The 21,959-nt window shown below is 38.4% G+C and overlaps 1 protein-coding gene across 1 annotated transcript in view; it reads left to right on the top strand.

Annotated features, from left to right (window-relative positions):
* The first annotated feature begins 3,115 nt into the window (after window positions 1-3,115).
* Window positions 3,116-21,959, top strand: part of LOC149574747 (SEC14 cytosolic factor family protein / phosphoglyceride transfer family protein) — a 57,590-nt gene continuing 38,746 nt past the window's right edge. Inside the window, exon 1 of the mRNA XM_089814562.1 lies at window positions 3,116-3,615. Coding sequence (XP_089670688.1) covers window positions 3,294-3,615 — 322 coding nt within the window. The 5' untranslated portion in view covers window positions 3,116-3,293. The remainder of the gene's footprint in view (window positions 3,616-21,959) is intronic.

Genomic DNA, 21,959 nt, shown 5'->3' with positions numbered 1-21,959 from the left:
CTGCCCCTGCTCTAATGTATCCAGTAACTGTCTGAACAGTACCTCCCCCTGATCTGGACTAGCATTTCTGCCTCTGCCTAATCCTGTATTCCTGACATCTCGATCACCCATATTATTGTCCTGATCAAAGAATATCTCCTCTGTGTCTGTATGGTTGGATTCAATGTCCACCTGCACGGATGTACTAGACTGTTTGCTTTGCAAGTCTAAAATCCTATTTTGTCTTGCTCTGGTATCGCGAAAATTATAAGACCCCTGTCGCATGCTCAAACATAAATGCTTAGCCTGTGTTTTTTATTTATTTCTAATTTTAGTGTTTTGACATTTTGTCAAACACTTTTTCCCTCTATCCGGCTGTTCCAAATTCCCTATAGGACCTCCACAGGATGGCAGGACTTATAGCTCTGATACCACTGTAATGGGCACCCTTGAATGTCCCAAAAACTAAACCAAATTGCTGAAAGGAATTATGTCAAACAGTTTGCATTCAACCTCTTATTTCTCCGTTTAATGTTTTAAACCCCTTATAACTCCGAAAATCAAACGTTTATTTGTTTGTTGTGTTTGTGCATGGAATTGGTATCATACAACATAAACAAGAAAGAAACTACAATAATATGCAAAGTGGAAATGAACTATAGCTAAATAAATGTTATTTTCAGAATTCATAAAACCAAATACATGGCAGATTTATCAACTCACTAATTACTTCAGCATTATTGACATAATACTCCAGCCCATGCTTTCGAACTTGCTGCTACAATACTTTGTCCTTCAATCAGTCCACTACCTTCGTAATATCATTCTCTTAAAGCGGCATAAGCGTCGGACAAGTAGTGAAGAAGATACGAGCAAAATACCAAATCCGCCTGTAGCCAGAAATGCAACTAAATTGCCCGATAATGAAGCCGATAACAAAGAATTCCAAAGGCCAAATCCCAAGGGAATGACGTCTAGAATGTTATAAGAGAGGATAAACGTCCTCAAATGCCAAGAACAGAGCTGCAACTCACACACCAATTTCTTCTCATATTCAACCTGCCTAATGAAGCAACAAATGCTTCCTTTTATTCTATTTCCAAGGGTCCGCTCAACTCATATGGGCAATGTGGGATGAAAGATGTGTAATATATAAAACATATATTAAAATACCCCTTATGTCTCCCTTGGGTACACATCACAATAAAATAAATATTAAAGTAACACTTTAATATTTTACAATTAAATTAGATGTTACTTTAAAAAAACTTCAGGCATTAAAATGTATTAGCAATCAAACTCCGAATAATGTGAGTGATAGCTCATCGGAAAGCTCTCACCGAGAAGTATCGAATCCAATCACCAAAATTGACCTACACTGTGTCCTGCCGACTTACTAAAAATAGTAAGTATGCCTGACACTGAGTAAATCAACTTCGTTTTGGCCCAAACTGGAAATGACTAGGCCAAAACACTCCAGGATCCCATTAAACCCTTCGTTAGCCCTTGGGACCATGTTGAACAAGGCTAACACACACACACTTGGTCAACTGCTAAAATGGGGATATTACAATGTAGGTCCTATAGAACACTTGTGTTTCTAGATTTTTGTAAAACAGTTTATATGGTGCAACACGACTCAGTAGTTTATATGGTGGAACACTATTGTAGTAAACGTGTAGGGGAATTTCCTAGCCCCTTAGAGTGGTTTTTTCCTATCCTCAGGGGTCCTGTCATTTCATTTCATGGATAAAAATCTCCTACCTCGAATGGCTTCCTTAGGTTAAATAAATGCCCTACAGGGTAAACCCTACTGATTAAAATGCAAGAAAAAGTGGAGATTCGACGAGTCTGAGAGGGATGCGTTAAACCCTAGCACCCCCTCTTTGTGAAGACCTCGACATTTTCCACCCTATGGTTGTGAACAATAGATAATGTAGGTAATGCAAGGATGTGAACAACAGGTAATGCAATAAACACGCAAACACACTTGGAAGCATGCATGAAACAGAAATGCGCGAAACCATGCACATTTGTGAAAGAATGCATGAACTTACCAGAATAGAGAAGGAATGTTACTTGCCCTTTTGCAAACACCCAGTTTCAACTATTCTTCAACGCAAAAATGAATAGGTTTGACACACATCCACGAGTAAAAGGTTTTGGCAAACCTAATTTTTCCCTCCAAAAATCCATGGACTCGACCAAGTATTAAGTTGAGCCATGGGCCCAACTAGGTATTAAATTGAGTTTAGTAAATAGTAGAATATGAATAGGCTATTCCTATTCCACTTATTTAGTGGGAAGTCTGCCATGCCTATTTTGGGCTAAAATTAGAATAAATATTTTCTAATTCCATTTTTTGGTTTTGCCACCAAACATTGAATTGTCGAATTCTGGAGTAAATTTTTTTTATTCGCATCAAATTCCTACAACCAAACATGACCTTAGGCCCCGTTTGGTTGTAGCAATATGAGTGGAATAGGAAAACAAAATTAGAATATGTTTTATATTCATTGTTTGGTAAGCTCAATTAGAATTGGGAATAGGAAGATATATTCCAATTTTGCCCCTAAAATGAGCATATGTCTATGCCAAAAAAAATCTGTTATTGGAATAGGCCATTTCCATTCCCATTTCAATTTTCCATTAAATTTTTTTTTTCTTTTTTTAAATTTTTTTTTGAATTTTTGAATTTTTATTTTACTTTTTCTTTTTGAATTTTTTTTGTTAAATATTTTTTATAACATTTTTAAAAATTATATCTGTTTGTTTAAAAAAATAAAAATGAATTAACAAAAAAAAATAAATTAAAAAAAATTAGAAAAAATGTTTTTAAAAATACAAAACTTAACCTTATTCCTATTCCATTCTTGTACAACCAAACAATAGATTAACATATTTCCAGTCGAATTCCAAGTGTACCAAACATGATTGGAATTGCTCATTTCTATTCTCATTCTCCATTTCCATTCCCATTCTATTTTTCTATTCTAATTTTCTATTCCTATGCTAGCAACCAAACCGGACCTTAAGGAAGAAGAAAAATTAAAAGAAATAAATAAAATAGAAAACATAAAACAAAATTTGTAACGCTCCCACATAAAAGTCTATGACTCAATAGATGACATAAAATGTAATAATTGCTTTGTAAAGATTTATGTACTTTTGCCCCACTCTAGATTCCTACTCCATTACGGGCCGTCTCCCTTAGGACGATCAACTCCCAATCGGACTGCCAAGGATGGGGATTCTCGGGGGAGATTTCGGGGTTTCCTTGATTTCAACAATAATTAATAATATTAATAATAGTAATGATCTCTTCAGAATCAATTCTGCAAACGTTAGCCGAGGCGGCGGCAGGGAAAGAAATGGGTACTAATGGTTCAGAGGAGGATTTTTCACTGTTTGTTGTAGCTTCAGATATAACGGTGGATGCCCATGCTTTTGGCATCGGAAAAACTGAGAGTGAAGAAGATGGAGAGGAATGGCATGATTGTGATCCTTCGCTGACGCCCCTTATGCCAGAGGATGACGAGAATTTCTCAGACCTGGACCAGCTTCAGGTTTTGGAGCTTCAAGGCAAGGACAGGGCTGGTAGAAAGATATTGAGGATTGTGGGCAAGTTCTTCCCAGGTGAAACTATTAAAAAGATGTTCTTGTTTCTAGTGGTATTGTTTTTGTTTCGTTATTTTTGTGAGTTTTACACGTCGGTAAATTTATGTTGCCCGGACTTAGATACCTCAACTTCTGGATATATGTTCGCACCACAGAACTTGACTTCGTTCTGCACAAAATATGGATGCTCTATTTTATCCAATTTCATTAATTTTTTCAAAATTCAGCAAATTTTCAGATTTGATCTCTGTACCGAGCTAAAACCCCCTGCTCCTTTTACCGCGCGGATTAGATGCCACTATCAAAGGTTATCTATTACTCTCTGTCCCCGAGGACTGTATTTTGCTTTGCACCGAGAGTATCGAGTGTTGTACCGTGTCTTTTTTATAGTGCATTGTTAGATTTGAACTTGCGGCTTCACAATGAAAGCCTGTTGGTTTACAACTTGGCTTAGGTACTAAGTTTAAGGTGCATCCCTTTCATCAAAGTAACCTGGACTTTTACCTGGCCTCGTTTGTTGAGGTACCTCGTCTATTGAGTATGGTATTTAATCTAGTTAGATGCTTTATCACTTGTGCCCGTTGAATTTGACAATCGTGAACTAGTTTTTGCTATAATGAGATCAGAATCACCTTTTTTGGGACAGATACACAGAAGTTAATTTTCACAAATTTAGGATAATTCTGGGGATTAAGGCAATCTTGTAGCGATCTCATCTCTGCAGCACCCTAAATGTAGAAAATACTGAAACTCAGATTTATAATAGATTTGGAAGACTAAAATTTGTTTGAATAAGATGAAATTAGTACTTTGCCTTCTTTGGCCAACAGACTGTGGAGTAATAGTAGTCTGGAAAATAATAACACAATCCAAGATATAGCGTAATAAGGCAGCTTGTAAATCTACTGCACATTATAGAATGCATTTGATTGGGTGCCAGGTTGAATAGGTATGTTGCTATTTCTAACTACACTGTACTTCCTAAGTACACTGTACTTTATGGGTTACATAATCAAGCATGATCCAGGTTTGATGGTTTTGTTGTCATTCAGAATAATAATTATAGACATTATGGGAAATATTCGATCATGATTGAGCTTAAATGGGTTTGTTAAGCACGGCATTGTTATTAGGAATCTTTCTGATTTATGCTTGGCTTAATGAGGTTCAGCAGATTGTGACTGAAATTAAATGGGGTACATCTGATTGTACCCAACTTTGCAAATACTGAAACGTCGCCAAAGCTTTGATTACAATGGAATAGGCTCAAGTTTATGGTGCAGTGCATCAAAGGCAGCCCATGGCCTTTCTGGAAATCTTACTTGTCTTTTGTCAGTCAAGTTATATCTTAGCTGTTTTCTTATGCCTTAATATCAATCAATCTTCAAGTTTACGATAATCTTCTGCTTTATTTGCTTTGAGCTTATCTCTCTGAGGCAGTACATTTATTTTTTCTAGCATAATGACTTTCACCATTTAAAAAAAAAAAGAATTAAACATAATATTAAAACTATTTCATTCAATAGCATCAGTTTTCAATTTCTCATCAAATATCTTTTTCTTACTCTCATTAAGGAATATAACGTTAAAACTTAATATCATTTTTTGGAATATAGTTTCTGTTTTGAAGTTTCTGCAATTCAATAATATTTTCACATGCTTGGTACTCGTGTTTTTTCTAGTATTTGTTTCATTTTCTTGCAATTAAGTTATATCCTAGCTGGAGTGTAAAACCTAGTGGGGTTTTGTCTCGTGTTCTTTATTTCTCTAAAAATACCCATGATTAAGGGATTCTAGACCAGATAAAACTGTTGGCTACTTGTCAACTCTTAGTTGGTGCGGACAAACTAATACAGAAAACTAACAATATGACACAATTTTCAAAAATCAACTATAAGCATATTTTTGTCCATCCAGAGGGATATTTCCATACTTAAGCTCCAAACATGTTCACACTGCTATAAAATTAGCAATAGTAATAAATTGTGGATTTCATCTTTTATCCATCACTCTCTTTCTTCTGAAACCAGTCTATTCTGTTTATTTCTATATTGAAAAAGCGTTACAGAGTGCAGATGAAGACACATTTTTTATGCACTTAAATCTTTCATTGTTTTGATCCCAAGTTCTACAAATTTTAATGAAGAGCAAGCTCTCTTGCTTTGGTACAAAACTTTATTGCAATACAGGGAAAATGATATATACAAACCATCTTCACCAACTTTTTTACTTGCCAGTTGGGCTGCCAGATCTGCTACTATATAGCCTGCCCCCTTGATGTGTTGGCCCATGGTATAAATTTTTTCTCTTCCATATTCATTTCCTAATTCACTGCACTGCCCCATTTTAAGTGCTTCCAAAATTAGCATCATGGCTACTTTCACCTAAATTTTAGCCATCTATTTTGCTGATTCAGTCTTATTCCTTCTAAGAGAGCTATTCCCTCTCCCTTATTGTTTTATTTAGGCCTAGATGAACTAAAAACTTAACAAGGTTCGTTTGTCATCATCTTCAAGGATTCCCTCTCCTCTCAATATTGGATTTCTCTTCATGGTTGTGTCAAAATTGAACTTAATCTAGTCTCAGCATGTTTCTTCCAACATCCTTTGGCTTTTTTAGCCTGTTCTCACCAAATCCTCTATCAACTATGCCATGTTTATGTTAAAGTTTATTTTTACAATGATCAGTTTCCATAAGTAGTCAGTACTTTAATGGCCCTTTCTTCACCCTGTTGTAATATTTGCAAGAAAGGAACCCCCTACGCGCACACGCTGCTCTAAGCATTCATTAATTATAGAGATGAATGGTGATTTTTTGAAAACCTGCCACCTTGAGCATTTTACCTCTAGCCTTTTTCTCAATTGGCAAAGCTTTTAAGTTCATGAAAAGCCGTATTTGCCACCTCTGTCTCAAGTTTATAATCAATATGGAACCAATTTAATCAATTCTATTTAATCAGAATGGAACAATCCCATCCATGCAATTTTTGTTGGTTAAGAAATTAAAGTTTCCATGATCAGTCAATTAGATATTTTAATTTCTATGGGATCTCAACTTGTGTCTGATTAATAAATAATCATTATTTTAATGACATTTGTATCATGTTTGTAATAAACAGAAGGCAAGGTGATCCACACAGATAAAGCACACATGCACCTCTAATTAGGAGCATTTATTATAATAAGTATCAATATGACCCAAGAGTGACTTACAAGGCATTTTAATCGATAATAGCTTTGCCAATTAGGAAAGAGGTTAATAGGTGAAAAGTTTAGTGTAAATTTTTATTAGAAATAATGATATTCGTCTATTTTAATAAAAACTTAGATTAAAGGTACTCATGTTCTTTATGTATTCCTTTACAATATAAGTGTTAGATGGGGGTGTGACACCAGTGGTAATTTTGGATATAGGGATGCCCTTGAGACTTGGGGATGTCTAGGAAAACATCCCACTTCCAGCCTCCCTCTATTCCCATGTCATGACTCCGCCATACTAATAAGGATCGATCTGAAACTCTATCCCCTTAGTAGCTAATCCAGAAAGAAAAGAAGAAATATCTCCGAATCAAACTACCAGAAATTTGTCTTATAAGACTTTGCAATATTCAGAGCCTCACAAATGGAGATTCATGTATAAATAGCTGAAAATATTGGTTGATGTAGCATCCCTAATAAACAGCAGCGATTTATTAAAGGATGGCAATTCCCTTAACTAAACAGTGATTACACAAACTAAAACCATTTATAATAACAATGATTAGTTAGGGAGGGGGTGTGATATAACCAAGGACCAACACACAAAGGTGTGATATAATTAAGTTAATAAAGCCGACCTACAAAGAGGTGCAAATAGAGAAGAGATGTGATTGGAAGAGATGCCATGGGAAGGATGTCTCTTTTGACCCAAGGAGGAGGACACAAATACATCTGAAGGATCCATTCCAAGGATCATCTAACAACAGCACAAAAACACATATTCAGCAAGAATAACCGTGTCATGGGGTCAGAGTTGTCCCTGTGCGGTACTGCCTTTGAAACTTGACTTGATCGCCTTGGCTTTGATACAGACTACACTTTACACTAATTCTTGCGGAAATTAACTATCAAGATTAACCAAACCAGCATACAAGATCGTTGCATAAAACCAAAGAACACAACAAGAAAAATAGACACTCAATATGGGGCAAACATGGATTCTCAATTCGTTCAGATCTCAATCTTTACAACTAGTAATCCAATCCCATAAGCCGGCTAACACTGATATTGCTTATGATCTCGAGTAAAAATTAAGCCCACAAGATTTAGACACCCAGCCAAGACCCAATTTAAGTCATGCCGGCTGCCCAACAAATATGCCTAGCTAGCCATAAACCCATTATGCATACAATGCTCAAAACACTACCCATCCTGTTTCATTCTAGCAACTTAATCACTTTCTTGCTCTCCTACTCGCTCGCTGCTTGAATCACCAGACAGGTTGAGTCTTTATGGACGATCAAGGTTGCTTGAGGAGATCTTCAAGAGATCCGATCCAACCTGGTGCCAGCTGGCTAATAGCTTGGCGATCCGTGGCTATAAGTCCTTCACCAATGATCGCTTTGCATGCCTGCCTAGTGCGTCGTGTTTTTTGGCACCAATTTGAAGTGTTTCCTCAAACGATCTTGTGCTTTATGATTGCAATCCACATTGAGCAAATCCGTCTCAAGCCTTTGGGATACTGTTCGATTCGATACGATCTATGTGTTATTCATGAAACATTGTGCTTTCATGAAAACACACCTTAGATCAAGCTCAACAGAGGTAACTTCGGAGATGTGTGTTTGTTTTCCGTATTGCATCGCTAGGCTAGCATACCCGATTTCAAATGACACCTCGGCTTCACTTTAGAGTTCACTACACTCTTCCCCACCTGAAATAGGCAACGTCCTCGACACCAATTTACTTTGGCCCCATCAGACTGCACGGGAGATTGCTGCTACATCTTCAAGTTTGCTGAGAAGAGTTCTCCTTAGCGAGAAACTCTATCACTCTTTCTTCGTTGCGGCACAAGATCTCTGATCTCTCCCAAGTAGCCTCCTCTTGGTTGGCACCTTCCCAAACTACAAGAAATTCCTTGACCTCTTTCTTACCAATACCACACAACCTGATAGCCAAGACTTCCTTAATTTGTCAGGTGGGGTTATCCAGCACATTAGTTGGGCCACGCTCAGGGATGTTTTGAGCTAAGTCTTCAAGGTCAGCTTCATGCGCTTTGAGTTGTGAGATGTGGAATACTGGGTGTATCTTAAGATGCAAAGGCAGATTCAACTTGTATGCAACCTTTCGTATCATGGCAACAACTCTAACGGTTTGTCCCATCGACATATCAATGAAGAACTTACGCTTCTAGGTGCCTTGAACTAATTCAGGTTCATCCTTAGTAATACCTTGTCTTCAACTTCGAATTCAAGATCATGTCTCTTGCGATCAACAAAATGTTTCAAGCGATCGCTAGCCTACATGAGGTGATACTTAGCTGTATCAGCTTGTACATTTCACTTTTGTACCACCTCCACTACATTGGTATCACTTCCTTGGTATCCACTCAATACAGTATGCGGTGTCAAAGGTTGTTGCCCAGTAGCCAGCTCAAACGGTGAGTATAAGCTCGACCCACTCTTTTGCAGGTTGTAATTGAACTGAGCTATTTCTAGCAAGCTTGGTCAAATCTTTTGGTCACCATCTACATAGTGCCTCAAGTAATCTTCCAACAATGCATTGGGTTGCTTGGTTTGCCCACCCATTTGTGGATGGTAGCTGGTGCTCATCAACAGTTTGGTGCTGACTAGCTTGAACTGTCCAAAACTTTGATGTAAACCAGGCATCTTTCTCACTTGTTAGACTTGAGGGAACCCCTCGAAACTTGATCATGTTGCTAAAGAAATATTTAGCTGCCAACTTGGTCATGCATGGGTATTTGCAGGGTACAAATACACCATACTTGGTGAATCAATTGACTACAACTATTATGTTGTTGAAACCATCAACTAGGGGCAATTGAGTCAAGTGAGACGCTAGTCCAGGGACGAATTGGGACTGGTAGTGGTTGCAATAAACCTCTGGGTAACCTCAACACTGGCTTGTCCTGTTGATAGACAAGACATGTCTTTACATATTGCTCGATGTCTAGCCACATCTTCAGCCAATAAAATTCCCTTTCCAAGAGTGCAAGCATTCTGTGCTGCCCTGGGTGACCAACCTAGGTAGAGTCATGACACTAGTGTAACAATTCTCACCTCAGTTCCTTCCATATTGGTACATAGACCCTATTGCCAACAAAGTAAAGTATATCATTGACAATGCTAAACCTCCTAGTTTGCCCAACTTGGACTTGAAGCATAATTTGTTGAGCTCGAGTATCAGCTTTGAGACCTTCCTTGATCCTTCCCAACACCTCCTCGCCTAGCTCGACTCGACTTCCCATTGGTTCACCTTCCGACTCGTTAATGGCACCCAATTGAGCCTTCCTACTTGATGCATCAGGAACAACATTGTGTCTACTTGGGTTTTAGACCAACTTGAAGTCAAATTATGCCATGAACTCTTGCCATCTAGCTTGCTTGGGTGTCAATTTAGCCCGAGTCTTAAAATATGTAGAGCTGACATTGTCAGTTTGCACCACAAAGGGCATGCCTAGCAGGTAATGGCGTTGCGTCCTTAGGCAGTGGACAATGGCCGTCATCTCCTTCTTGTGCGTAGGGCAATTCCTTTCCCTATCATTTAGCTTGCGTGACTCGTAAGCCACGGGGTGTCCATTCTGCATCAACACCCCTCCAATGGCATAGTTTGATACATTGGTCTACACCTCAAACGGTTCTCCATACCGTGGAAGAGCTAAGACTGGCTCGTGAGTCAACTTTTCCTTGAGTAGCTCGAACGCCTCTTGTTGCTTGTTGCCGCAATGCCAACCCTTGTCTTTCTTGAGCAGGTTTGTGATAGGAGCAGCTATTTTTGAATAGCCTTGCACAAACTTGCGATAATAATTAGCCAACCCAAGGAACTGGTGCACCTCATGCACGTTCCGCAATGGCTTCCAATCCTGTATAGCTTATAACTTTTACAGCTTGGGTTTGATTGTGCTGTGTCCAATGACATGACCAAGGAAGTTTACATATTCTTGCGCAAAGCAACACTTTTCTTTTTATGCACAGAGCTGGTTTTCCCTCCAGATGGAAAACACCTCAGGTAGGTGGACCTTGTGATCCTACAAAGTCTTATTGAACACCAATATCTCATCCAAATAGACTACAACACAACGATCTAGGAGATGTCTAAAGATATCATTCATAAGAGTACTGAAAGTAGCAAGTGCATTTATCAGCCCAAACGACATGACCAAGAACTCGAAACTCCTATACCTTGTTGTGATAGCCATCTTTTTCTCATTTCCAGGAGTGATGTGTATCTGGTAGTATCCTTGTTGAAGATCTAACTTCAATGTAAATCGGGCATTTCTGTCACTTATTAGACTTAAGGGATGTTACATCCCAAATTTTGACCTAGCTTGAAATATAGCTGTTGAGGTTCACATGAAGTTAGTTGGCAGTTTAATTTGATATAATCTGGTGAAATGGTAAGATAATTAGTCATTATGATTTCAAGTGAAATGACATGTTTGTTGATCATTAATCGTGAATTCATGGAATTAAGATCAAAGGTTAACTGATATGATTATTTATAATTTATAATTTAATTACAGAGAAATTCCTTGCAGGGAGCATGTCGAAGGGGTGGAAGCATTGCCAGAAAAAGAATTAGGCATGGCATCACCATCACTAGCAGACGGCTAAAGGACCTAGCGATTTGAAATAGGGTACATTTGTGGAATTGCATGAGTTATTTAAATAAATAATTTAAATAAAATAATTGAGTTAAAATATAAAACGTATCTTAAGGACTTTAATTTCAAAGGATTTCAATTTTTCTTTCGTTATATTGTTTTTAATAAATATTTATAAACATCTATTTAAATATAAAATCATTTAGCACCATTATACATAATCAATTAAGTGATGTTACTTGTTCATATTAGATTTTTATAATTTTAATAACTTTTAAAATCTTTCATATTCTCCTTTCTCTTTTTTATTTCTTTTTAGTCGATTTGATAAGTTTTTGAGTATGATCTTGTAACTGCTGGGTAGCTGTAAGGTCGGCTTAAACTTATTTATGAAACCTTTATTGTGAATGGGCAGTCGTCCTTGTTCTCGGCATTCACCATAAGCCTTCGACGTTCTCCTTTTTCCTGTACATTTCAACGTAACTCGGCAACATATTCTTTTAGCCTTTGGTGTCCATTATTGTTCCCAGTCATGCAAGCCAATAGCATATCCAAAAAACCTCAACCAACATACAAAACCCAATGCGGAGGATACAACAAGTATTTTATAGAGTATACGGTTGAGCTTATAGCTGCGGATTGGAGAACTATTTCCAAAATCCGAGTCATATTATCACAAGGCCAAGTCACATAAGGATTTTGAATACAATGTTTTTTGTTCCGAACTTCAACATGATGCTGCGTCGGACATAGGTTTAAACCTATGCAAGTTTGACATACGTTTTTTTCATTGTTAATGAAAGTATGAGCCATACGTTTTTCTATTCAGCCTTTTTACTTTATTTGTAATGGATAGAATATATTAAGCTGACTGCAATCATTCCAAATTTATATATATTCAAGTTTAAATCGATTCCCATAGCATTGATCCAGTTATAGGATTGTTTTTCACCATAATATCCGAATATGTATTATTCTATAGATTCTTTTTAATAACTTTCTTTCTTGATAAAAGATATATATACAATATGGAATATTGTTTAAATTTGAATTGAATATCAAAACAGAGTACCAAGGAAATTCACCAAGCTAAGAGCCAGAATAAGGTAAATAAGCTACAAGACATAACAGTAAAGGTCAGTTGTTTAGGGACCAAGGAGTCATCGGCCTGATGGCCTAATTATGGTGAGGAGGTGTAGATGAACCTATTAAAAAACAATACAAGAATGTTGACATTTTGAGATCTCTTAAGAACATAATCATAGTTTGTGAAATGATGGTTGTCTGTAATCTTCGTGAATATATGAAGGAGCCGTCTGCTCTGAGAACCCCGAATACCTGGGACTCACCCGGTTGTGAAGCCAAGAAGATGGGTGATGAGGTAAGAAAGGAATCCTCAATAGTATGAATTAGTATCAGTTATGACATTCAATATTTACCATTTAATTTGAATTAATAGCTCATGCACATTCCTGTTATTGTGAACTCCTGCTATCAAGTCATGTGGTGAGTTAAAATATTAGGAAGCCTAGTGGATGGCAAGATGACCCTGTCAATTTCAGGAAGGGAGGGCTTTTCTCGTTAGAGATCGTGTGGGGATATGTTGTGGTCCGAGGTTGGGTGGTAAAGCCCCCGACAGTGTTTGAACTCTCACAAGATGTCGGATATGCATCAAATAGAGATAAACCATGCAATTCAATTGTTCATTGGAACAGCTAATATCACTTTTATTTATGAGGAGGTAAGATTAAATTGAGTTATTTCATTGTTACCATTATTTTACACCTAGATGTAAGGGATAGATTCATAAATTACTTTTCATTTATATGAATATCAAATATAAGTATATTTCTAATCTTGAGTTATTGTCACATATAAGTAATCAGAAGGAAAAGAAATTTGAAGCCCTAATTGATTGTGTGACAGCTTGAAATGTCCTTTTACTGATTTTATATGATATTTCACGCCTCTAATCAGATTTTCAAAATCAAACAACTAATATCACAAAGATCCACTAATTTCTCAATAAAACCCAAATCGGGTATGACCGAAATTGTGCCAAAAGCTTCACAACTTCACAAATTATTAATAAATCTGAAAATGGACATTTTTACAGAAATTTCAGCAGCATAACAGCCTACAAAATGACATTTCTAGATCTATATAGCCTTTACACAACAGTTCACAAATGTAGGACAAAAACTATGCTCATCGGGCTCCCGAAATTATCACAAAAATGCCCGGAAACACCACAAAAACACTAATAATCTATCTTAGAAGTTTAATCACGTCCCAATACATACATTCAGCTCTATTTTAATATCTTAAAGTCTGAAATACAATAGCAACCCAAACTGATATGAAATACTCAACTGAAAATACCAAACTCATACAAAAAAACACACCCGAAAACCACAAATCTGCACTGTTTAGCATAAAGGCAAACTCTGTATGAGCATGCACATGGAATGGCTTCAAACTCCCGTCCTTAGCCTTCCTAGAAACCTGCAAACTCCCGTTCTTGGGTCTCCCTGGAAACCTGCAAACTCCCGTTCTTGGGTCTCCTTCTCCACAGGTTTGGCAGCCTCTGAAGAATAACAAAGAATGAGCAAAAATCAAGTTCTGGAATGAGCCCAGAATGCCTCCAAACCCCTTAAAAGAGGGCATAACCCTAACTCACGTCCAAGAGGGGTTAATAAAACATATTTTAATAATAATTTTTATTTATTAGTCCATTCGCTTCCAAAGATTATCCCCTTTTGCTGAAACTTCGCCTTTTTGGGCCTGCCTGCCTTAGCAAAGATTATTATTTTTAATTATTTGAAAAGGGGATATGACAAGTCCTCCCCTTCCAAATATTGCTTGTCCTCAAGCAATGGCTGAACAATAAACCAATCAATCCACCTGGATCCCAAATGTAGTCATGAACTATACTACTGCCAATTAACACAGGCTCCTGCAATATCCTCTGCAATATGACCAAGAGGAATCCATAATCAAACTGACAATTACAGCTCAACCAAACTCCAAAATCACCATTGCCACAGTCAGAAACCCATGAGACACAAACTCTTAGAACATCAAAACCCAAGTAAAGTGGATAAATCAAACTACCAACACAGTAAATACCATCAATGCATCCCACTGGCCTATACGGAATGTACAATCCAACTCTGCAACAATGGTGAACGCTCTCGAATAAAACTGTACCAAGTATGGAGAATCCACACACTATACAACGCCTGCAGTCAACACAACTCTGTAGATCACCGACCACTGTCTCAAAACCATAACTACCATGCACCCCTGATGGTGAAAAGCCATCACAAGATAAATAGCAAGAATTGGAACCCAAACCAAATTTTCCTGCCATCAACTCCTCAACACAAGGATCAAATGCTAACTGATGTACATACCTTGCAATATAATGTTGATAAAAAAAACCAACCTTAGTCAACAGCTCACCATGAACAAGTGATACAACCCATTATGACTGATCACCAGCTAAGTCAGGAGATGTCATAGCCAAAGGAGTAGAATCAATAACAACACCCGCTGAAGCATCACTCTGAAACTCCTGCTCTAAGTCATGTATTATCAAGCTGTCAACTGTAGAACCTATCGCCATGTCATGCCCATCACAACTCTCATCCTGAGGCGTTAAACTATCCCATAACTGATGATAAGCACTAGGAACCAAAGTACATCTTTGTATCATCATCTCATCAACATGGTCATCAAAGGTAAATTGATGAGCATACCTTACAATGTAATGCTGATAGAATGCGCCAATCTTAGTTAGTGGCTCAGACTGCAATCCAGATGTAACTAACTGCAATCGATCACTAACCAAGTTGGAACTGACTACTACCTCCAAAGACATCGCCAAGGGAGTAGTATTACTAGCAGGAACCATGCCAACTATTGGCTCACCAACATCACACATGGTCTTTGATACAACATCTCTAGTCTTCATGCCATTAGTGCTAGAGGTCACCACCATGTCAGGCATACCACAACAATCTACTGCAGCACCCAACTCAACTGAACCTGACTCTAGTGGGGATGAACCCGATATGCCAATGTTAGTATCAAGGATGGATGCATCCCCATCTCCACTATCTTTGACAATCTCGACCATGGACATCCTCGGATCATTAGACACCACAGCTTGTGACTGTACAGAATCTAGTAAAGACTGTAGTTGCTCTAACTCCATGGTCACCTTAGCCAAATGAAACTGACTCCTTGAAAGCCAACTGTGTACTCTCAAGAATCTCAGAAGTCACCTCAAGCTGCTGAGTAAGCTCACTCACCTCATCTTCCTTGGCCAACAATGCATCGTATGCTGTACTGCCCCACTCCATAAGATAATCTCTATCGGCTACCAATTGCATATAATCCTGTCTCAAAATTCGGATAGCCTCCCATAAAGAGTGGAACTCTGTCAAGGAAAGATAACTGCCTTCCTGCTCATCACTAGTAGGAGAACCCCATCCATAAACTACTAACAACGGACGAGCAGCATCGAAATGCTGGCAAGTGATAGCAATCTCTTGGTCACTAACTCTCAACTGATTAGACACATGATGGCATTGGCTTGACTGTCTCCTACAAACCTCCTCTAATGCACTGTCTAAAGGAGTATCCTCAAAGTTACTAGTCTCTAGAGTATTACCATCCATGTCTTGTGAATCAACTCTAAAGCTCATATCAATATACAGAGTATCAAAAACTGTAGCACTGCTGTCCAACTCCTCTGTACCCAAGGAAACTAAGTCTTCACAACTGCCCACTGCATCCTTCTGCATGTCATCAATGCCAATATGATCCTGGGACTCATCTGTACACACTGCCAAATATGAAAGATCATCAACACATTCCAGCAAGTATGGTCGACTGGATATATGAACAAAGCCCAACACCGGTGTATAAAAACTAATATCAACATCGGATAAGCTCCTGGCACAAGAAAAGACAACACCGTGCAATCTGCTAATCAAATCCATGATAGCACCCAAACAATCACTGCTACCAAAAAGTGTTAAAGATTTCCAGTCAACTGAATCCCAAATGCCAATATAACAATCTCGAGTCCATATACATAAACTATAATCAACTGGTAACTCAAGAAAACTCCTCACTTGAGTAATATGACCAATACCAACTAACTCCACATACCTGTCATGATGAGATAATGAAGTCAAAATACTGTCTTTGTTCACTTTCAGCTGGCTGAACAAATCATGTGAAGTACTACCAGTCTTAACCTCATGTGTCGAAGCATCTAACTGTGCCTGATACTCTCTCTTAGGAAAGTCATGAATGCTCAATGTCTGCTCATCTCTACCAGGTATCTCACCATCATGCACAACAACATCCTCATAATCATCATCCTTGAGGTCAAATCTATCTATCACTCTTTGACTAAAATCATCAAATGTAGTTACCTGATCATGACCTTGAGTAGTCATTACATGATACCACCAATCATAGGCTACATCTTCCAAGTGTAGACTTGCAATTTGAACAACATCACTCTCCTTCATGGGGTTGAGTGTGAAGAAGGTCTCTAATTTTTGTAGCCATGCTCTAGCTGAAATTTTATTTGTTCCATCAAAAGTAGGTGCTATAAACTTGCTTATTTTATTTTTGAGCTCTCTTCCACTTATGTCATGCTCCCTTCTGTACTCTTTCTTGGGCATCAAAGTGTTCATCATATCCACATATTCTCTAAAAGGAACTAAACTGCGAAAGTCATCATCTAAACCATTGTAAGTAGCTCTTAATGCAATCAAGTTACCTGTAACCTCTTCCATGGGATTAAGGGCTGGATTTGGCACTGGTGGCTCATCTGCATGCAAAAAAATAGTTTTTGTTGATTGAGAGGGTGTGAGTTTCAGATTTCTTGACTCCTCTGTAGTGCTCCCTTTCTCACTAATAGATGCAACTCTTTGCACTTTTTCTGTCAATATTTGCAAAGCCTCTCTAGTTTCTGCCAAACTATCCATTGTTTGCTTCTGAGTATTTTGGATGTCTTGGAAGAATTTCTTTGCCATCTCCTCTAGATTAGCCATACTTTTTTCCTTTCTTGGATTTTATACTTTTACTTTCAACTGGAGGTTTGATCAAAATTTCTTTATTCTTTTCTCGCTGTAAATATCTCTTTTCTCTTTCACTTAGTTGCATGCAACCATAAATTTTGACATGCAGCTAATTAGAAGCAACATGCAACCACCAAATTCACCAAGAACTAACATGGAAACGATTAGAAGTAGAATGCAACCATAAATTTTGACATGCAGCTGATTAGAAGCAACATGCAACCATAAATTATGACATGCAAGATCTGGGTAGTTGTCAAAACTGACATGCAAACTTCTACAAACCCTCAGGTTGGCAAGATCATGGTTCTGATACCACTGAAATGTCCCTTTACTGATTTTATATGATATTTCACGCCTCTAATCAGATTTTCAAAATCAAACAACTAATATCACAAAGATCCACCAATTTCTCAATAAAACTCAAACCGGGTATGATCGAAATAGTGCCAAAAGCTTCACAACTTCACAAATTATTAATAAATCTGAAAATGGACATTTTTACAGAAATTTCAGCAGCATAACAGTCTACAAAATGACATTTCTAGATCTATATAGCCTTTACACAACAGTTCACAAATGTAGGACAAAAACTATGCTCATCGGGCTCCCGAAATTATCACAAAAATGCCCGGAAGCACCACAAAAACACTAATAATCTATCTCAGAAGTTTAATCATGTCCCAATACATATATTCAGCTCTATTTTAACATCTTAAAGTCTGAAATACAGCAGCAACCCAAACTAATATGAAATGCTCAACTGAAAACACCAAACTCATACAAAAAAACACACCCGAAAACCCACAAATCTGCACTGTTCAGCACAAAGGCAAACTCTGTATGAGCATGCACATGGAATGGCTTCAAACTCCCGTCCTTAGCCTTCCTAGAAACCTGCAAACTCCCGTTCTTGGGTCTCCCTGAAAACCTGCAAACTCCCGTTCTTGGGTCTCCTCCACAGGTTTGGCAGCCTCTGAAGAATAACAAATAATGAGCAAAAATCAAGTTCTGGAATGAGCCCAGAATGCCTCCAAACTCCTTAAAAGAGGGCATAACCCTAACTCACGTCCAAGAGGGGTTAATAAAACATATTTTAATAATAATTTTTATTTATTAGTCCATTCGTTTTCAAAGATTATCCCCTTTTGCTAAAACTTCGCCTTTTTGGGCCTGCCTGCCTTAGCAAAGATTATTATTTTTAATTATTTGAAAAGGGGATATGACACAGCTGGAACCTTAAATGATACAGTGGTATTGGAAGCCCTAATTGAATCCGTGGTATCGAAAGCCCTAGTTGAATCTGTGGTCACGGAAGCCCTAATTGTATCTGTCGTTGCGGAAGCCCTAAATTGAATCCGTCGTCACGAAAGCCCTAAATTGAATCCGTGGTAAATGATGCCCTAATTGATACAGTGGTATGTGATGCCCTAATTTAAAATAATAAAAATATTTAATTGTATTTATCCTTTGATTATAAGATAGCGGTGGTTAAATGATAGTTGTCATGTGAAATTGTTATAGTGTATTTGTGGACTAACTCGGGTGGTTGCAGAAGTATCCCTAGTTTGAATTTGATCTCAGATTTTCGAGGTATGTGGTTTTCAATTTCTGTAATAATTTCATTTGATGATATTTCAAGTTTTTAAGTTAAGAAATTTTGTCTAACTGATTTTAGCGGTAAATCTTATTCACATAAACCTGAATGATATAACTGTCTTCCTATGAAACGAAGTGATAACTGTCTTCTTTGAGTATGATTGATGTTAATTTAGACTCCGGAAAAAAATAAGATGTTACAAGGGAACCCCCCAAAACTTGATCACGTTGTTGAAGAAATATTTAGTCACCAACTCGGTCGTGCATGGGTATATTGCAGGGTACAAGTACACCATACTTGGTGAATCGATTGACTACAAACATTACAGTATTGAAACCATCAACTAGGGGCAATTGAGTAATAAAATCAAGCGAGACACTAGCCTAGGGACGAACTGGGTCTAGCAATGGCTGCCATAAACCTTCGGGTAACCTTGACACTGGCTTGTCTTGCTGACAGACAAGACATGTCTTTACACATTGCTTGACGTCTAGCCGCATCTTCGGCCAGTAAAATCCCATTTCCAAGACTACAAGCATTTTATGTTGCTCTAGGTGACCAGTCCAGGTAGAGTCATGACACTTGTGTAACAATTCTTGCCTTAGCTCCTTCCATTTTGGCACATAGACCCAATTGCCAACAAAGTAAAGTATATCGCTGACAATGCTAAACCGCCCAGTCTGTCCAGCTCAGACTTGAAGCATAATTTGGTGAGCTTGAGTATCAGCTTTGAGACCTTTCTTGATCCTTTGTAACACCTCCTCGCCTAGCTCGACTTGATTTCCCACTGATTTCCCACTGGTTCACCTTCCAACTCATTACTGGAAAAAAATGAGCCTTCCTACTCAACGCAGTAGCAAGAATGTTGTGTTTACTTGGGTTGTAGACCAACTCAAAGTCAAGTTCTGCCATGAAATCTTGTCATCTAACTTGCTTGGGTGTCAACTTAGCTTGAGTCTAACTAGGATACTGATTAAGTTGCTAAGATGAATCGGGATGGTTAGTGTTTTGAGCATTGTATGCATAATGGATTTATGGCTAGCTAGGCATATTTGTTGGGTTGTCGAGATGACCCAAATTGGGTCTTGGCTTGGTGTCTAAATCTTGTGGGCTTAATTATTACTTGGGATCATAAGTAGTATCGGTGTTAGCCAACTTATGAGATCAGATTTCTGGTTGTAAAGATTGAGATCTAAATGAATTGAGAATCCGTGTTTGCCCCCATATTGAGTGTCTATTTTGCTTGCTGTGTTCTTTGGTTTTATGCAACAATCTTGTATGCTAGTTTGGTTAATCTTGATAGTTAATTTCCGCAAGAATTGGTGTAAGGTGTAGTCTGTATCGAAGGCAAGGCAATTAAGTTGAGTTTCGAAAGCAGTACTGCACGGGGGCAACTCTTAACTTTGTGACAGTTGGTATCAGAGCAGAGTAACTGGGAAGGAAACTGTCGACTTTGCAAGTTGGAGATCAAGTTGGGAATTATCTTGGGCCAAATTGGCCAATTGGTGTTTGCTGAGCCGAGCTGCCTTGAGGGATCAAGAAAGCTTGGGTTCAAATGCCAATGGTGGAATTAGAGGACCACAGCGAAACTGCTCACCATGATGCCACCCATGTGCCAATTGGTTGTGGCGCCAACTCCAATCAACCCAAGACTTGAGACTGGCTCCTCGATCATGATGCACGCCTTGAAGCCTTGGAAGGAGGTGAATTGGAGGATCATCTCGAGACTCTCGAGGAGTCCAATCTTGATCTTTGTGAAAAGGTTAAAGGGTTTGAGGAGGTCATGGATACCTTGAAGGGAGAATTACGCTACCTATGTGAGGACCATTCACTTTACTTCACTCTGCTACAAGGAGGCATCTTAATGATTTCATTTGGGATGTTGATGAGTATTTGCCGAGTGCCATAGGATTATTTGAAGAAGCCATATTGAAGCAAGTCACGACTTGCTTTACGGGCGGTGCGAAATTGTGGTGGCAAACTCATTTCATTGACCTACGAGCATAGAAGCCAACTTAGATGATCAAGAATTTGCCAGATTTAAAGTTGGCTTTGCAAGAACAGTTTAGACTTGGCAATAGCGACTGGGTCATTAGGGCTCGAATCGATGAGCTCAAGCACCCCGAGAAAGTGAGAGTACGTGCGTGCTTTTCAGGTCTTGGACCTCGAATGCATCAAATTGAACGACTTTGAGAAGCTTTTACTTGTTCATGAGGAGCGTTGTGGACGAGCTAAGAGGCCAGTGTGTTGAGACCTTGGCATATTCGATTGTGGTGGCAGATTGTTTGTTAGACTACAAAGGAGACGTTGCTAGGGGTTTTGGTGGAGCCTGAGCTGATTACCGCGCAAGGAAATCTTTCAAGCCTCAACACGAGCGATGGAACAACTCATCCTATAGAAAGAATGGTTGTGCTAAATCAGAGTCTGCATCAAGTGGGGCACCTAAGAAGATGACCAAGAAGCCGATCACGGTGAGTAAAGGTAAGATTGGGAATGAGAAGGCATACTTCATTTGCAATCGGCCAAACTGTTGGGCGAGGAATTACCCGGAGTGAGTGAGAGTAGCAACCATCTTAACTGAAGAGAAGGTTCCAAAGATGGGAGTACTGCAACTCCTCAATGCGCTAAAGGAAACAACTCAAAATTTGATAAGGGAAGATCAACATGATCTCTGTTACGTGGAAACCTTCTTTGGTGTCAAGAAACTGTTGGGGATGGTGGATTCTGGCGCATCCTACAATTATGTCTCGATTGATAAGGCACGAAGCCTGGGCTTGAGGGTCGACCCATTCGACACTTATTTCAAAGTAGTTAGTAGTCCAACAAGAAAAATCAAA

The sequence above is a fragment of the Cupressus sempervirens genome, chromosome 2 (assembly GCF_028749045.1).
Source record: "Cupressus sempervirens isolate cs-2001-9-10 chromosome 2, ASM2874904v1, whole genome shotgun sequence".
Lineage (NCBI taxonomy): Eukaryota > Viridiplantae > Streptophyta > Pinopsida > Cupressales > Cupressaceae > Cupressus > Cupressus sempervirens.
The sequence above is the reverse complement of the archived record's forward strand: the minus strand, read 5'-3'. Positions and strand labels throughout refer to the sequence as shown.